Source organism: Lathyrus oleraceus, chromosome 3, assembly GCF_024323335.1.
Source record: "Lathyrus oleraceus cultivar Zhongwan6 chromosome 3, CAAS_Psat_ZW6_1.0, whole genome shotgun sequence".
Taxonomy (NCBI): domain Eukaryota; kingdom Viridiplantae; phylum Streptophyta; class Magnoliopsida; order Fabales; family Fabaceae; genus Lathyrus; species Lathyrus oleraceus.
In genome coordinates, this window is record NC_066581.1 from 186,544,599 (window position 1) to 186,560,674 (window position 16,076).

The window sequence follows — 16,076 nt, forward strand, 5'->3', positions numbered from 1 at the left end:
TTTTACTCCTTTTTTATTTAGCAAGATAGTAAGAGAGTAAATAAATTAGTATAATGTAAATGATATGGTTAAATAACAATGAACATAAATATAAACATAAACATAAAGTACTTGAAATAAAGTGAACAATAAAATAAATTGCAAGGAAGTAAAGTGCAATAATGTAAATGTTAGGAGTTAGTAGTTAGTGGTTAGTAGAATAACAATAAGCAAATATAATAACAAGTTAATGTAAAGAAAATGGTTTCATCTATGTATCAAATGACCCAAATATGGTTGAAATAGAGACAACCTATTAATGCCTCAAAGTATCATGAAGGATTTATTGATCAATCATTAATAGGTTTGAAACATTGAAGGTTTTATCAACTCTAAACAACCATGACCATGATCTAATAGATCTCATCAACCAAATAAATATGAAAACAAGTCAACAATAAATAGCAAATGAAACAAAATAAAAAGTTTGATTAAAGGTAGTAAACAACCATTTTTAACACAAAAAAACAGAACCAAAAATTAACAAAGTTTAAGCTAAAATCATTATCCAAAAAATGTTGAAAAGGGATAGGTTGAAATGGTGTTGAGCTTGGATATAAAGCAAGGGGTTTGGGATGAAAGTGTTTATGGTGGAAGTTTAGTGAAGGAGCTGAGTTATGAGTGTTAGAGAGTGAGAAGCTTTGAAAAAAATATGAAAGAGGACAAAGAAAAGTTAGTGGGGTGACTTTTCTAAGTGAGAACGATTTTTTTGTTTTGACTTAGGTTTGGAGAGGAGAGTAAATGGTACTTGGACAGAACTTTTGGGGGCTAGGAAGCATGAAAAATAAGGGGAAATAGTACCTCTATTTATAGGGAAAGTAGGTGGAAAAGGGGGTGACCCAAAATGCACTCCGTGTAAAAACCAGAGCTACTGCTGCTGCCTACGCAGGTGTAATCGGTTACCCTGATTAGGGTAATCGATTACACAATCCAAAATGGCCAAAAAATCAATTTTTGGTCTGGGTAATCGATTACCATGATTAGGGTAATAGATTACACAGTCCAAAATGGCCAAAAAATCAATTTTTGGTCTGGGTAACCGATTACCATGATTAGGGTAATCGATTACCCAGTCAATTTTTTTTTTTAGAACTTCAACCGGATAACCCCAGTTTTTCCCGGGTGTAAACACCATGCCTTGAGTCCGTGTAATATGTATTTGGTTATGAAAGTTCAATGAAATTATGATGATGAAATAATGAAAGCATGCATGTGCAGTAGGGCCATGGATCAGATGAAAGTTGTATCGGAGTAGGGTGAATTTTGTGGTATAACACCCAGTAGGGAGCAACGATACTCCGTAGTACGTAACAATATCCAATAGGGAGCAATCATACCCCGTAGGGCGTATATATATACTCAATACAGAGCAATAATATCTCGAAGAACGTAAGATACCTTGTAGGGTGTGTCACACCCTAATTTTACCCCTCATTCAATAAATTGATATATTTATCATGACATTTGCATCATCTGCATGACATAACATGCATTTTATCACGCATAATGGTTAAAATATCGACCAAAATAGATTTCCGATTCTACAAACAAACCGGTTGAATCGATTCTCAAATGTACGTAAAATTAGCGGGTGAAAAATTTCAAGACTGGGTTTGTAGATGCCAGTTTTATTAATCTAGGATTCGCGTAGTTTAACCTGGCATGCTCGTTTTATTTTTCGACTCCTTTTACGGTCGCATTTTGATCAGCATGAGCATTTTCAAAACATGGAATTCTTTACTTCTAAATTTGACCATTTTAGTGCATTAATTTTAATTTTTCGAGCATTTTGCACCGGTTTTTTATTCATTTTGAGTCCTGTTATTTATTTTTTTGGGTCAAAATGTTCGAAATATTTAAATATGATTGGTTGTAATTTCATTTCAATTTTATTATGATTATTTTAAGATGTTTGATTTTTTTACTTTAATTAGTTTTTACTTTATTTGATACTATAATTATAAAGGAGGGTCTTTTTGTCCTTTTAAGAATAGGAAACCCTAGTTAACACTCATATAGAAATCACACACGCGACCTTGAGGGAGGATACTTTTCTGATTTTCAAAAAAGGGACACTTAAAAAAACAAAAACAAAATTGTCTCTCTCATTTAGACAAAAGGAAAGAGTGAGAAACCATTTTTTGATTGATTGTTCGATTTGCTAATCTCCTTTTCTTAACTGTGTTTTTGTTTCCTTCTTCCCATCTTCGTCGTTGCAATTTCCTTCCCCACTATGACTCCACCATCTCCACCTCACTAATACCACGATGCACCACTAAATCCATCTGCAAACTCACATCCACTCTAAACGATAACTCATTCGTTGGAACCACCTCCAACAGAACCACTAAGCTCCACCCTCATTTTGCTTTTCTGGCCACCCTTTGTTTGTCGACGAACCCCCTCACTGCTACAAACCCCACCTTGCATCCAAACTCACCATAAAACCTCCCCCTTCATAACTTTCATCCACCACCCAACCTTGCAAACTCCAACCTTCATCCTAAACACCCAACAACAACACATAACCATTAAAGACCTCTGAACCGAACTACTCCCTCCGTCTTAAACCAAACAACTCCTTCCATTTTCCGTTTGGTTCCACCGTGAAATTAGCTATGGCCACCTTGTTCCTCAACCTTCCATTTGGTTTAGCGTTTCATTTCGTTGAGTTTGAATTCTCATGGTTTCGATCCATATTGTAACGATTGAGTTGAGCATAACAAGTTAAGGGGATGATTTTATTGATTTATGTGCGACATTTTAGATAGTTATCGTTGCGTTTCGATTTTTTACACGCGTACGATGGTTAGCATAGCGATAATCTACATTTGTGCTCCTTTCCACTTTGCATTTTGATTTGCAACTTGTGTTTTCATTGATTTTTATTATCTTGTTGCTTCTCGATTTCATTTGAGATGACTGCTTACGTGTTAACAATTTGTCGTTCGATTTGTGTTTAGATTCAACGATCCAACTCGTTACATTTAAGTCAAATTTAATTTCTTGTGGTAGCTTTACATGTCGTCACGTACGCGACTTTGATTTGTGTCTTTGCGTCATGATTTTAATTTGTGCATGTTTCATTTCACTTTAGTTTCTCGATTCATTTATGATGGATGTGTGATGTATATATTGTGTATGCTTTTGTATCCTCTTATCGTGTTGAATGTTTGTATGTATTTGATTCAATGCTTGTGGAGTTTGATTACGCCTTGTGCTTGAGTTCACGTCACTATGTTTAAACTCGCACCCCTTGCAATCCAATTCGTCCCATTTGCGTTACGATTCTCATTTCCTATTAATTTAAAATCGTTTTTAACCATCAATTCCAACCATTTCAAATCACTTTCCAAACTATTTTTGCAACGCAAGTCAACCACTTTATCTAACGTCAAGCTATTTTCAACCCATTTCAAACCACTTTCCAAACTATTTTGCAAACTCTAATCAAATGCTTGATCCAACGTCAAATCATTTTTCCAATGAAAAAAGACACTTAATCATTACCAAACACCTTTTTGCAAATAAGGATGAAAAAAGAACATAGTGGATATCACGAGCTCTAGAGGATAGGATACGAGATGGATATCTCGCCCATCCGAGCTCTCGTCATCCCATAAAAAAAATCAACGCGATAGATGCAAATATTTTTCGAATGAAAAACCTAAAAAAAATACCTAAAAATTTCAAACCCTTTTGTAAATAAGATGAACAAAGGAATGTGGTGTATATCACAAGCTCTAGAGGCTAGGATACGAGATGTATATTTCGCCCATCCGAACTCTTGTCATCACCCAAAAACAATCTAACACATCAAACTCTTTCCTCGTCGTTGTGCGCTCATCAAAAACCCTTTTCACAAACGAAAGGTATTTTGTCTCGAGACGATGCAAGACAACGCTTCGTCCATTTATATGTGTGAGTAAACTAGCGACGTTTTCCTACGAATGTTGATATGTCTATCCAATCGACCGTGATGCAAATGTTCCCTTCTCCACTATTTTGGGTAGCAAGCAATATTTTTCCGTCAATTGTGACAAAATAGTTTTTGCTAAAATTGATCAACAAACAAACATTTTCTACCCAGAACTCCGTAGCCTTGAGTTCTCCATCGCTCCTGGAGATACGTAGAAGCAAGACCCATAATCTTGTCACACACATTAATAAAAAAGATTTTTTACGACCCCTTTCTTTGTCTTGTTAAACCTTTTAATAACTCGGGAAGCCAAACATTTTCAATCAAACACTAACACGCATAACTAACTAAATGGTTCCCATTGAGTACAACGTACGTGAGGGGTGATAATACATTCTCCTTGAGTAATTGACTCCCGAACCCGATTTTGTTGCGACAATCATAATCATTGTCGTTCTTTTAGGGGTTTTATTCATTTTTTTCTTTTCCCTCTTTGGGAATAAATAAAGTATGATAAGACTCTGTTAGCCCATTCTGCGATCGTGTGACGCGCTTCACAAATGTCATATCCTTTTTTCGAGGTACGATAGATGGCGATTCTGTTGGGGATATACTAGTTTCTTCAAGAGAGTGAAGTCTAATTTTAGTTTATCATGTGCTTATGTTTGATCTACTTGTTCGATTTTTCTTTATCTTATGCTTTTATTATTTATATTGTGTTATATATCCAATAACCTGTTATATGGATTCATTGTGTTGTGGTATTGGATTGGATACTTTGATTACAAACACATTATGGGAAAGACTCTATACCCGAGTCTAGAGTACAAATATAAGATATAACGATGGTTGAGTAGTATGGGTTAGCAGGATGAATTTTTTAGTTCGGTAGATACGAAAATCTCACTTAGAGTAGATCCTTTTGAGAGTGTTGTCGCCCGACAAGTAAGTTACGGCAAGCTTCAATTTTTTTTATTAGGGTTTGTGACTCTAAGGACCTTTTGGTGATTCCTTAAACCCTTCGGCCTTCTAGGAATGATGGTTGCGTAGTATGGATCTGCAAGAAGAATTTCCCGTTGGATCGATTCGAGAACCTCACTCAGAAGAGATTCCCTTGAAGGAATTGACGTCCGACAAGTAAGTTGTCGTAAGCGACAATCATTCTTTGCGAATCCATGGCTCTAGGTACCTTTGCAAACCCTAGATCATGCCTGGTGAGAGCCCTCTGTTAAAAAGCAATCAGAATTGTCCGTCATGCATACCCAGACCTTTAAACCCATGTAAAAAAACACATGGCATTGCATTTTTTTTGCATATAAAATTAATATATATATATATATATATATATATATATATATATATATATATATATATATATATATATATATATATATATATATATAAGCATGTCATTGCATTTTTGCATAAAAATAAAAAGTTCATGCGTCCACATCCATCAACATTAGTATGTGTCGACCTCTAGCTAGTATGTGTCGACCTATAGATTAGTTTTTCACACAAAATCTTAATTTTAACTTGTAAAAATATTTTTAAACAAATTTTAAGTATCATAAGGTAAAAATACACATATAGACATGGAGGATAATGTCCAATATACACAAATAATAAGTATAATAGTTTTGACATCATTCAAAACATTTTTAAAAGAAAAATGTACTCACATAAAGGTGGTATAAGCTCCATGGGATAAAAGGACATCATATAAACGACTACTTCCAATTAAAGAAGGAGATAGAAAGACTTATATAAGAGGGCCACCCTAAGAAGTAAGTGAAGAACGATGTTGGGACTGTAACCCCGATTTTTATTCATCAATTATTTAATTACATTATTTGAATATTACTTTGTGTGATTTTGGATCGTTTGGCCGGTGGGTAGCAATTGCGGGGAATTGTGCTTAATTAGTTGATGTTAGTGAAATTTAATTAATTCAATTAATATAAATTAGTAGAATATGAGGAGTTGAGTTATTTTGTGAATTAAAAGAATTATGTGATGAGGGGAAAGAAACTGAGTTTTAGTTAGGCAAAAATTATAATTATAAAAAGATAAGTGAAATATTATATAATTAGAAAAGATAAGGGTTATTTGGGAGTTTGTTAGTGAACTTGAAAAAGAGAAGAAAATTGGAGAAAGAGTTTTGGAGAGTTAGTGCAAAGAAGAGAAGACCTTAGATATTGATTTTTGTGCTTTTGCTTAATTCGGGGGAGGGATTATTTATATAAATGTGTCTAAATCTCTAATAGGATTTTCTCCCTTTTCTTTTGATTATTTATTAGATGAAGTACATGAATATGATTATGTTTTTATCCATAAATTAATATGAAATTCGTGTTTGATGTTGTATAATAATTCTCTATGTGATATTGCTGCTGAATGAATTGTTTGTGTTGGAATTGAAGAGTTTTTTTAGATATGATCATAAATATTATATAATCTTTTTTACATGTCTTATTTAACATTTTACAAATACTAAATCAACTAATAAAGTGTTACCGAATCACAATTTTTTTAAAATTCTAACAATTTTACTGTACATATAAATTAATTTTTATTATTATAAATAAATAATTTTTTTTTTGAAAAAAGAAATTTAGACACCTGATAATATAATTAGGCTCCTCGCATTGAAAGATGTTAGCCTTTGACTATTTAATATCCGAACGTTACATTACATTTAATCTATTTAAATAAATCTCCACGCTTCACTTCAATGCAAACTCACTTTTCAAAACTAGCCGTTATTCAACATCATCTTCCACTCTCAAACACTGTCTATGGCTACCTCAATCGACACACCTTCTCCTCCTCTTTCTCTTCCTCGTATGAAACAGGTTTGAACTCAAACTTCGCTATTTGTTATGTCTTGTTTCTCAATTGTTGTTGTTAACTAATTAACCTTGTTTTCGTGTTTTAACAACAGGATGATGATACAAACGTTGTTAATTCTTCTTCCCCGCAATTCAGTCCTTCTTCTGATAAACGATTCTGGAGCACTCTTCGTAGTAGAATGGATTCACTTCTCGATAATCCTCAACCCAAATTTTCAGATTCACATCATGCATCTACCTCTACACATCACATCCATTTGGTAATTAACTTGTTACTTTCCATACACAATTTCGATAACATAAGCCTAGGGTCAAATTATTAGCCATTAGAATTTGATTTTTTATTCTGTTGCAGAATGAAAGAGGGAACAGATTGAGGGAAGATTCTTTGTTACTGATACGAGGGTTTGATTCGGTTTCTCATACACTATCTCTTTTGTCTAGTAATTTGGATAATGCATTACAGGTATAGTTAATAACTTTAACTATTAATTAATGTTATATTATATGATAAATGATCCAGTTAATTAATTTATGTTTTCTGCTATTATTAATTAATTTTTATTTGTTTCATACCAGAGTACCAGAGAATTGGGAAAACCACCCACGTTAACTGATATGTTCCAAAGCAAAATTGTTGAGTCTGAAAAGAATGAAGAGAAAGAGAAAGAGGAGTCGAAGAAAGGAGTGAAAAGGAAAATTGATGAATTCTATGAAGAAAATGTTGCAGAGACACAAACAGAAAATGGACAGAAATTGCATGATAAGCATATCAAGAAAGCAAAAAATGTTGGTTCTTTTTTTTATCAATTAGTACTAGTTTGTGTGGTTAACCAAAGTTTCTGAAAATTTTGTTACTTACTGTATCTAGTTGTTGAATATTATAGCTTGCAGTTTCAATGGCTAGCAAAGCAAGCTCACTTGCAAGGGAGTTGAAGGGTCTTAAGTCAGATTTATGTTTTATGCAAGAGAGATGTGGTTTGCTTGAAGAAGAGAACCGAAGGCTGCGTGATGGATTTGCGAAAGGAGTTAGGCCTGAGGAAGATGATCTGGTAAGGAATCAATTTAGTGGTGAAATTGTTGTGAGGTGGTTATGTATGTGGTTGAGTTATGAATGTAATATTGTGTGTGTATAGGTGAGGCTTCAGCTGGAAGCACTTCTTGGTGAGAAGGCAAGACTTGCAAATGAGAATGCAAATCTGATGAGAGAAAACCAATGCCTTCACCAGCTGGTGGAGTATCATCAGCATACATCAGAAGATCTCTCTGAGTCCTATGAGCAAGTCATTCAAGGAATGTGCTTGGACTTCTCGTCTCCTCCACGGACAATTGCTGAAGAAGAAGATGATGATGGTGATGATGAAGACAGTGTGTAGTAAACCATCTCTGCAAGTTCTCTCTGCTTAACTTGATGAACCTTTAAACCAGAATTGTAAGCATCATCGTGATTTCCACTGAAATGATGCTGCTGCAAATATTCTTTGTATTACAGCAGAAAATAATGATCTATGTAATCTTCCTAATATGGACTAATCTTTGTTAACATAATCTTTGTTCTTTTGCTAAAGAAATCTCTCAGGTATTGTTGGTCACCAATTCCACGAATTCCTCTATATTGATTCAAAAACTTGCTCCACTGAAACTTCCTTATTGTTGAACAATTTATCATTTCTTACTTTCCATATGTTCTAGATGCAAGCAAACCACAACAGACTTAATTTGTTACAATAATCTCTTCTGCATCAAGAAGGGCTTTAAAATGCGCTACACATTACACCAAGCCAGTTACTTACTAAATACCATATACCTGCTAAAAAAAAGATGGGATGCTGTTTCAGCTGTGTCACGCCCTCCAATCCATTAAACTGAATCATGATCTATAACACCTCTCCTAACTAAATTGTCTTTAGTTGGCACTCTATTGTGAAAAATTCTCCATACTAAACATGATACTTTTGAAGGTATCTATTTTTGCCAAGCTTTTGACCAAAATCCATTAAACTCTTGTCCTATTTTCTTGACCTCCTAAATCCAAGTTACAAATTGCTCTCACCACATTGCTCTATACCGAAGGCTCGATCTCTCATTTCTAATTTTGCACACCCATTTACCTAGTAGAGATTCATTAAAAACCTTCAAGTTTTTATTCCTAAACTTCCCTCCTTGATAAGTCTACATTACATGACAGCGCTCTATACCCAATGCATTTTTCTCTCATCCTCTCGACCACCCAAAAACATTGTTTGAACTTAATTCAAGTTTAGAGATTATACTTGATAGAGCTTTGAAAATAGAGAGGAAATAAACTGGAATAGCTTATATGAATGATTTCAACGTTACTACGTGACCACCAATGGAGAGATATTTATGCTTTCAGTTAGAAAGTCTTAATCTTACTATGTATTGCCAAATCTTCTTTCATCTCGAGTTTGCTCCTATCAAAATTCTAAGATAAATGAATGGAGTTGTACCCACCTTACAATTTAGAGTATTGGTTGCGTCTTGGATCCACCGGTGACAGATATTTATACCAATAATAGTTCTTCTGGAAATTAACTTTTAGACATGACATCATCTGAAATAACAACAAATTTGTTTTTATAATCATGATGTTTCCCCACTTTTTCCAGGTATTATTAGCATATCTTTTGCGTATTGGAAGTGCGAGAAACTTTCTTCTCCTTTCTCGAACCTTTTGACAACAATCAGAAAGATGAGCATGGATAACGATCCCATTGTGAGAATGTTGAACCCTTTGACAACAATCAGAAAGATGAGCATGGATAACGGATCCCATTGTCTAAGACCTCTTTCCATTTTGACCTCATTGGTGAGGCTGCCATACACCAACAAAATTATGGTAACCAATTATGTCATTCCAGCAAGTTAACATTCGAAAAGGTTCCGCACAATAAGATTTGGGTATTTCTCAATCATTAAGCTAAGTCCAAACAAGATTTCACTAGCACCACTATCATTGGATTAGGTTTAAACCCAAACAAATTAAAGATAGATTAAAATTTAAACAATAGACCCCACTTTGTTTGGATGGTGAGAGTTGAAGAGGAAAAACATGATTTCAATAAATTTGTTACCATCAAGAAACACAATAAGGCAACAAAATAAGCACAAGATCAACTGTGACAAGGCAGTGGTTGCATGAGATTTCAAAGATAGAAAGCACAGCAATTTGCTTCACCAAGGCACATGAGAACTTCAATATGTACCAAAGATCCAAACAAGCTAAAAGGAGGTTGCAAAAGAGCCATGTCAGCAACATCTAATGCTATAGGTCAGAACATCATAGCTAGATCGTATTCTAGAATTAAGAGCACGCGGTAGAAAAAATGAGAGGAACATTAGAACCACACAAAATTTCAAAACATCTAGTTAAAACAAGAGAAAAATCCATACAAAAAACAAGTCTAAAAAGTTAGGCACAAATTCTAAGATCAAGCAAGCACATTTAGGTATCAAGTTTGTGATATGATACAAAAAAGTTATGCAGCATTAGCTCTTTCCCTCATCAGCCTTCAGTTCTCTTTCTTTTAGCCGCAGAAGCTGAATATGCATTGTCGATTTCTTGAGTCGACGCAAAAACTGCAGCTTCAGTGGTTTTTGCCACATTTGAAAGCTGTTGATTAACAGTATCCTTCATTTTGTCCAATAGCTCACTTAAAACACCATTCTCTTTTTCATACTACAACATCAAAGGGGATACAGTCAGATATATCAAATGCCACACCATTAACAAAATAAGACCAAAAACAATTTTTTTGACCAATGCATGAAGCAACCACAAGATCAATGAAAGAAGCACGAAACGATGACTCTTTAAAGAAATAAAGATAGTTTTTCAAATGCTTCTGTGGCCAAGAGATTGCAAGTAAAAGGAATTTCACAATAACAACGCACCATACCATTTCAACTTTTCCTAGAGCATTTTCCAATTGTTCTTTTAGTTGTTGATTTTCATTTGATAAAGCTTCAATCTGCATATCTTTGTGAATCAGTACACAACGTATATGAAATATGGGACAATTAGACCAAACACAGTAAGCTTAAAAATGGCATTAGGACTTTTTCTTAAATAAAATTTAAAAAATAAAACCTTCTTCTGTGAATCAATGTACATGGTCCGGTAACTGATAGGTGCCGCTGTTGACGGGGCTTCACATGAGTTCGCATTTCCATCATTTCCATCGACCTGTTATGTGTTTAGAACATACATATACACCAACGAGGCATCCCGAATATAACAAAAAAATAACAATAGCATGTTGTCTTGAGTTTGGGAATTATATACCTTGGATTTCAACACCTCTATGATCTTATACAACGCGTCTATTTCCTGTAAGGCATATTCAACTTTTTCATCCAAGCCTTTTTTACTTAAATTTTCAGCAGGCTGAGACTCTGGCAATGCTTGTTCAGTTCGAGCATTTGGCTGCGGTAATACATGCTCAATTTGAGTATTTTCCTGTGGCAATACTTGCACTAGCTCAATTTGAGTAACCGTCGACTTTGTCTGTCGTAACACTTGCTCAGCTTGAGTTTCTGGTTCATCTACCTCACTGTCGCTAACAGTTACGTCTACAATGCATTCAGCACCTTGCTTTGGGTTGGGAGACTTAGCAACTCCGCTTTTAATGCGTTCTGACCGTCTCACAGAAGCACCATGATGGTATTTGAACTTTTTTCTTGAGAGTGTAGCATACTTCTTTTGATGTTTACCTACCAAGTTGATTTGTCCATGTGGTGCTTTTCTTACAAGATTTGTCTCCACATCAGTCACTGATTGACTCAGACGCTTTGGTGGGGAACTCATAGATTGAGAACCTAATTCCTTTGTTTGATTTATGTTTTCACTAGAACCTTGCGCATATCTCCTAGGCGGAAGTGCGTTTTCAGACTGTGGGAAGAGAAAAAGGCAATAGTAAGGAAACAAATATGATTCTATATGTTGAGTTTATTCCATCATTTTATAATCCAAGAATTTAGTTTGACACCAAATGTTTTTTGTTATCATCCGCGGAAACACATTATTATACCCTCTAGAGTGAGAATCCACTTCCAAGGAGTCAAATCCAAAATTCATTTGACACTAATTCAAAAATGGTGTATAAGCACAACTACATTACAAGTTAATTGAGCACTATTAGTTTTTATATTGGATTAAGATAAGAAATGTGACCCTAATACACCCCCTCACGCCATGACCTGATATAGGCAAGACCAACTTTGAGGTCGTGCAAGATGAGTTACATCAGAGGGCCTCAAATTTGTAAGGGTTAAACTGTGAACTAAATAGTACCTCTAGTTGTTTTATCACAGTTGAATTATGGTTAAATTACACCGGGCCTCCAAAAACTTTAGACAAACTCTAGATATAGGATGTCTGATATGAGTGTCATGCTGATCTTTTATATTAGGCACAAGCACAACTCATAGTTATAGTTATATAACAAACTCGTAAAGTGCAATTCATCGCATCCAACTATAAACCGACTTTCAAGCCATATTTCAATAGAGAATGAGACTTTCAACATGCACCATGAAGTAAACACTCACTACCTTGAAATGTGAAAAAGATTGTTACAATTTTTTTTAAATAGCTTCCAAAAAGTAGATTAAAAAAAGGCAATCTTTCCACAGAGAAAATGCAATGCAAGATAATAAAAAGTTTCAACACATTGATCCATGCATGTAATGTAACCACAGAATGAAAGCTTTCATATTTCCTCTAACATTCATCCATGCATTTCAAAAACCAGAAAAACCCTACCCAGATCATAGCCCTAAACATGATCAATGATAGAAACGCAAAAGAGGAACATGGTAACGAAAACGTAATAATAATAATAATAATAATAATAATAATAATAATAATAATAATAATAATAGGAAAACCGTTATAAAGGTTGGAGAGTTATATATTTATTCAAGAACAAGAAAGAGAGTTGAAAATGAGAATGAATATAGGAAGAGAGAAAGAGATAACAGTGGAATTTCTGTACCGAGAGAGAGTGAAACGTGTGATTGATGTTGGAAGATTTGGGTTTTCGGCCCATTGAGGAGAGGAAGGTGAAGTGAAGAGACAATGTGGAAAGTGACACAGTGCAAAGAAAGAAACAGAAGCAAATTTATGAGACACGTGCGGTTTTGGCGTTTGGTAATGTCTAAAACAAACTTAATACGAGGACATTTGATTCATAGGTGGTGTGTTTAAGGTAAGACAATAAATGATTTTTCCAGGTAACTTTTAACCACAAATTTATTATTATTAAATTTAAATGATCCAAATCAATTAGGATTGATTGAATTTTTATTTAAAAATTAATTGTGAATCTCACGAAACAATATATTATTTCTTTTCGTTTTTTTGTTCTTCTTTTCTTTCTCTCTCTTTCCTTCTTCTTTATCTTTTATGTTTTTTTTATGTCTCTTTTTTCTTTTTTTTCTCCCCTCTCTTTCTCTCTATGTTATATTCTTTGAAACCATTTTGAAAACAACATTCTCTATTAAAAGATATTTCATCAAATCAATTTTCATCTTTGAGACCATAAGTCTCACCGATTTAAATATCAAACAATGGTTGGATTTTATCTCATATAAACTAATTAAATGTTCTCTTTTGTGGTGAATTTAAAATGTAGTATAAATTTACAAAGCTTCAAAACATACACTACACCAAAATATTGATGACAACCAACCTAGGACAATAAAAAAAGTTCCAACAGACCAAACACCACGTCAGGAAATTCCAAACCAGCTGCAAGCTGAAACTGAAAGCTCAAAACAGAATCCTAGACTGCATCAGGAGAAATCCAAGACAGATAAATTAGAAAACTTTTGCAGATGTTACACCAAGTAGAGCTACTGCTGGTAACAATGAACCGCCTCCCTAAGCGAACCGAGCAAAAGTCAGCCGGTACCGATAACCAGCACACCTAAAGCATCCGAAAACACCACAAGGAATCACACTGATCTAATCATAAAAATCCTGGTTGCAACAAACAAATGACCAATGCAGACCATGAAACATGAGGCTGTAAGAAATGTTAGAGGCTAACCAGATACAAACACAATTGCTTTTAAAGGTATAATCCATTGACTCAAGAAATAGTTGAAGCCTTTGAACTGAGACTTAATCCACTTCCAAGCTAACACTTGGATTTCATCAAAGAAAGTGTTTAATAACTGTCTAGAGTTTCTGAAAATCTTTTTATTACATCACTTCCAGATCACCCAAATGCACGCAAACCAGATAACAAAAACTCTATTCTCCTTCGCTCTACCTCTACCTAACAGGCCGGCAAATTGTGCTAAGTGAGTTATGGCAGAGTAATGCATAGCAATGTAATGGCAGAGTTATGCATAGAAACTGATATGTTCAACCACAAAAGGATTTTCTGCCACAGAGTGGAATATAGTGGGCAATAAAAGAATATGCACTTTCAACCGAACCACAATCATCATCAGAACATCTAAGGTGAGACTCGATTAGAATGTCTCTTTTAAATAAATTATCCTTTGAGGGGATCCTATTTTGAAAAAGTCTTCAGGCCAATACTGACCCTTTAGATGGGACAAGATTATTCCAAGCAACAACAATAGACTTATTGGATTCGGAGTTTACTCTTTCTAGAATGAAATTGTAAGCCTCTTTAACCGAACATTTATTTCTACACCAAAGTCAAACAACTTTGCCATTCTTAATTTGTGAATTAAGATTCCTAGAAAACCAATTAGCACTAAAGCCACATAATCATTTTTAAATTTTTTTTAAGATCTTTCCACCATATTGAAGAAGACCAACCTTCCTGATGAGACTATTTTTTCTGTGTGCAACCTCCATTCCCATTTCCTTAGCCGGGCTAAATTGAAAGTCTTTAGATTTTTAACCCCAAGACCCTCATCTTCCTTTTTACGATAGACTTTCTTCCATTGAACCCAGTTGATTTTCCTAACCTCCGAGCCACCACCCCATAAGAAATTTTTAAATAAAGATTCAATTTTAGAAATTGTACCTGATGAAGCTTTGAAAAAGAAAGAAATTAGACTGGCAGAGCGAACATGATAGATTTTAATAGGAAAATTCTTCCTTCCATAGATATATGTTTGTGGTTCCAGTCAAATAACCTGCTTCTGACAATGCCCAAAATCCTATTTTCAGAAACCATCCCTATGCGGATCTCCAAAAATCGGCAATCCCATGTATTTGAAAGGCAAGGATCCAATTCTACAATGCAATGTTGGAATACAATTCGTTAATACCATAACAAAATATTTAAAGAACAATCGGGTATTATAATTTAAGATCCCGATTTTGACTCTAAGATCCCTCATACTATCTCGTCATTTGCATTGGCTTTGTGATCACACCTTGGCATCTTCCTTACCCCTCATTTATTGGGTTTGCATTTGGAAAGATCACCGAACACATTTGATTGTATCATACTTTATTTTTCTTTCGTTTACTAACCAAAGATATGTCTAAATATGTCTATGTATAGCTTTGTTTCTTTTGTAGATAATGTATGCATCCACCGATACCCTATCAAGCTCACAGTTAGGGTTTGAGACCCTCAATGCAAGGAGATCAATCAAGAGATGGTTCACAATGATTCTAGACATCATATATGGATCCCCATGTTTTTCATTTATCATTTGAATTAAGAAATCATCAAGAGTTTGAAACTTGTTTGCCTTGAAAACCTAATTCATCTGGGTATCTTGTGTGACTTCCTCAACAAGTTTCTTCAACAAATGGTCTAATATATCAAGAGATACTTCATCATACATCATCTTATACATATATGATCCTCCATGAGTCTCAAAGATCAGGAGACTTCAAGTTTGCAAGTTTGTTCAAAGAGGTTGACCAGAGAAATTCAACTGATCAAAAACTGGGGTTCTCTAGACCCTATCTTCTATACTTTTTGTCATATTTCTCTGGTCAAAAACTGGGGTTCTCTAGACCCTATCTTCTATACTTTTTGTCATATTTCTCTGGTCAAAAACTGGGGTTCTCTAGACCCTATCTTCTATACTTTTTGTCATATTTCTCTGGTCAAAAACTGGGGTTCTCTAGACCCTATCTTCTATACTTTTTGTCATATGAAAATGATTCCAAGAGAAAAGTTACTCCTTGTGACATTACAAACAACTTTAAAGTTGACATCAAGATCTAGTTTTTCTTGGAAAGTCATTTTTTGAAACTGGGGTTCTCTATGTTCTATTCTTTGAAACCATTTTGAAAACAA

General features: G+C 34.5%; 2 protein-coding genes across 5 annotated transcripts; one reads left to right on the forward strand and one right to left on the reverse strand.

The window, feature by feature from the left end:
* The first annotated feature begins 6,644 nt into the window (after nt 1–6,644).
* Nucleotides 6,645–8,358, forward strand: LOC127126156 (uncharacterized). Its single transcript, XM_051055030.1, has 6 exons — nt 6,645–6,813; nt 6,903–7,070; nt 7,166–7,276; nt 7,390–7,599; nt 7,698–7,862; nt 7,947–8,358. The coding sequence occupies exons 1-6, from the start codon at nt 6,757–6,759 to the stop codon at nt 8,184–8,186; spliced, it is 951 nt and encodes a 316-aa protein (XP_050910987.1). The 5' UTR covers nt 6,645–6,756; the 3' UTR covers nt 8,187–8,358.
* A 1,817-nt stretch (nt 8,359–10,175) lies between these two features.
* Nucleotides 10,176–15,221, reverse strand: LOC127126157 (uncharacterized). 4 transcript variants are annotated; one of them, XM_051055034.1, is made up of 5 exons: nt 14,841–15,221; nt 11,117–11,722; nt 10,922–11,017; nt 10,731–10,802; nt 10,176–10,510 (listed from the first exon to the last, which is right to left on the reverse strand). In XM_051055034.1, the coding sequence occupies exons 2-5, from the start codon at nt 11,636–11,638 to the stop codon at nt 10,337–10,339; spliced, it is 864 nt and encodes a 287-aa protein (XP_050910991.1). In that variant the 5' UTR covers nt 11,639–11,722; nt 14,841–15,221; the 3' UTR covers nt 10,176–10,336. The 4 variants fall into 4 exon arrangements, with proteins under 4 accessions (XP_050910991.1, XP_050910990.1, XP_050910992.1 ...); XM_051055033.1 differs by lacking the exon at nt 14,841–15,221 and adding an exon at nt 14,630–14,832; XM_051055035.1 differs by lacking the exon at nt 14,841–15,221 and adding an exon at nt 13,524–14,621.
* Nucleotides 15,222–16,076: the final 855 nt, after the last annotated feature.

Bases quoted from the DNA above. Each gene is read 5' to 3' on its own strand.
- LOC127126156 (XM_051055030.1), top strand. From the start codon at position 6,757: ATGGCTACCTCAATCGACACACCTTCTCCTCCTCTTTCTCTTCCTCGT. The intron at 6,814-6,902 runs GTTTGAACTCAA...TTTTAACAACAG, and splicing joins CTCTTCCTCGTATGAAACAG to GATGATGATACAAACGTTGT. The intron at 7,071-7,165 runs GTAATTAACTTG...ATTCTGTTGCAG, and splicing joins CTACACATCACATCCATTTG to AATGAAAGAGGGAACAGATT.
- LOC127126157 (XM_051055032.1), bottom strand. From the start codon at position 12,881: ATGGGCCGAAAACCCAAATCTTCCAACATCAATCACACGTTTCACTCT. The intron at 11,018-11,116 runs GTATATAATTCC...AACACATAACAG, and splicing joins TAGAGGTGTTGAAATCCAAG to GTCGATGGAAATGATGGAAA. The intron at 10,511-10,730 runs GTATGGTGCGTT...TTGATGTTGTAG, and splicing joins CTCTAGGAAAAGTTGAAATG to TATGAAAAAGAGAATGGTGT.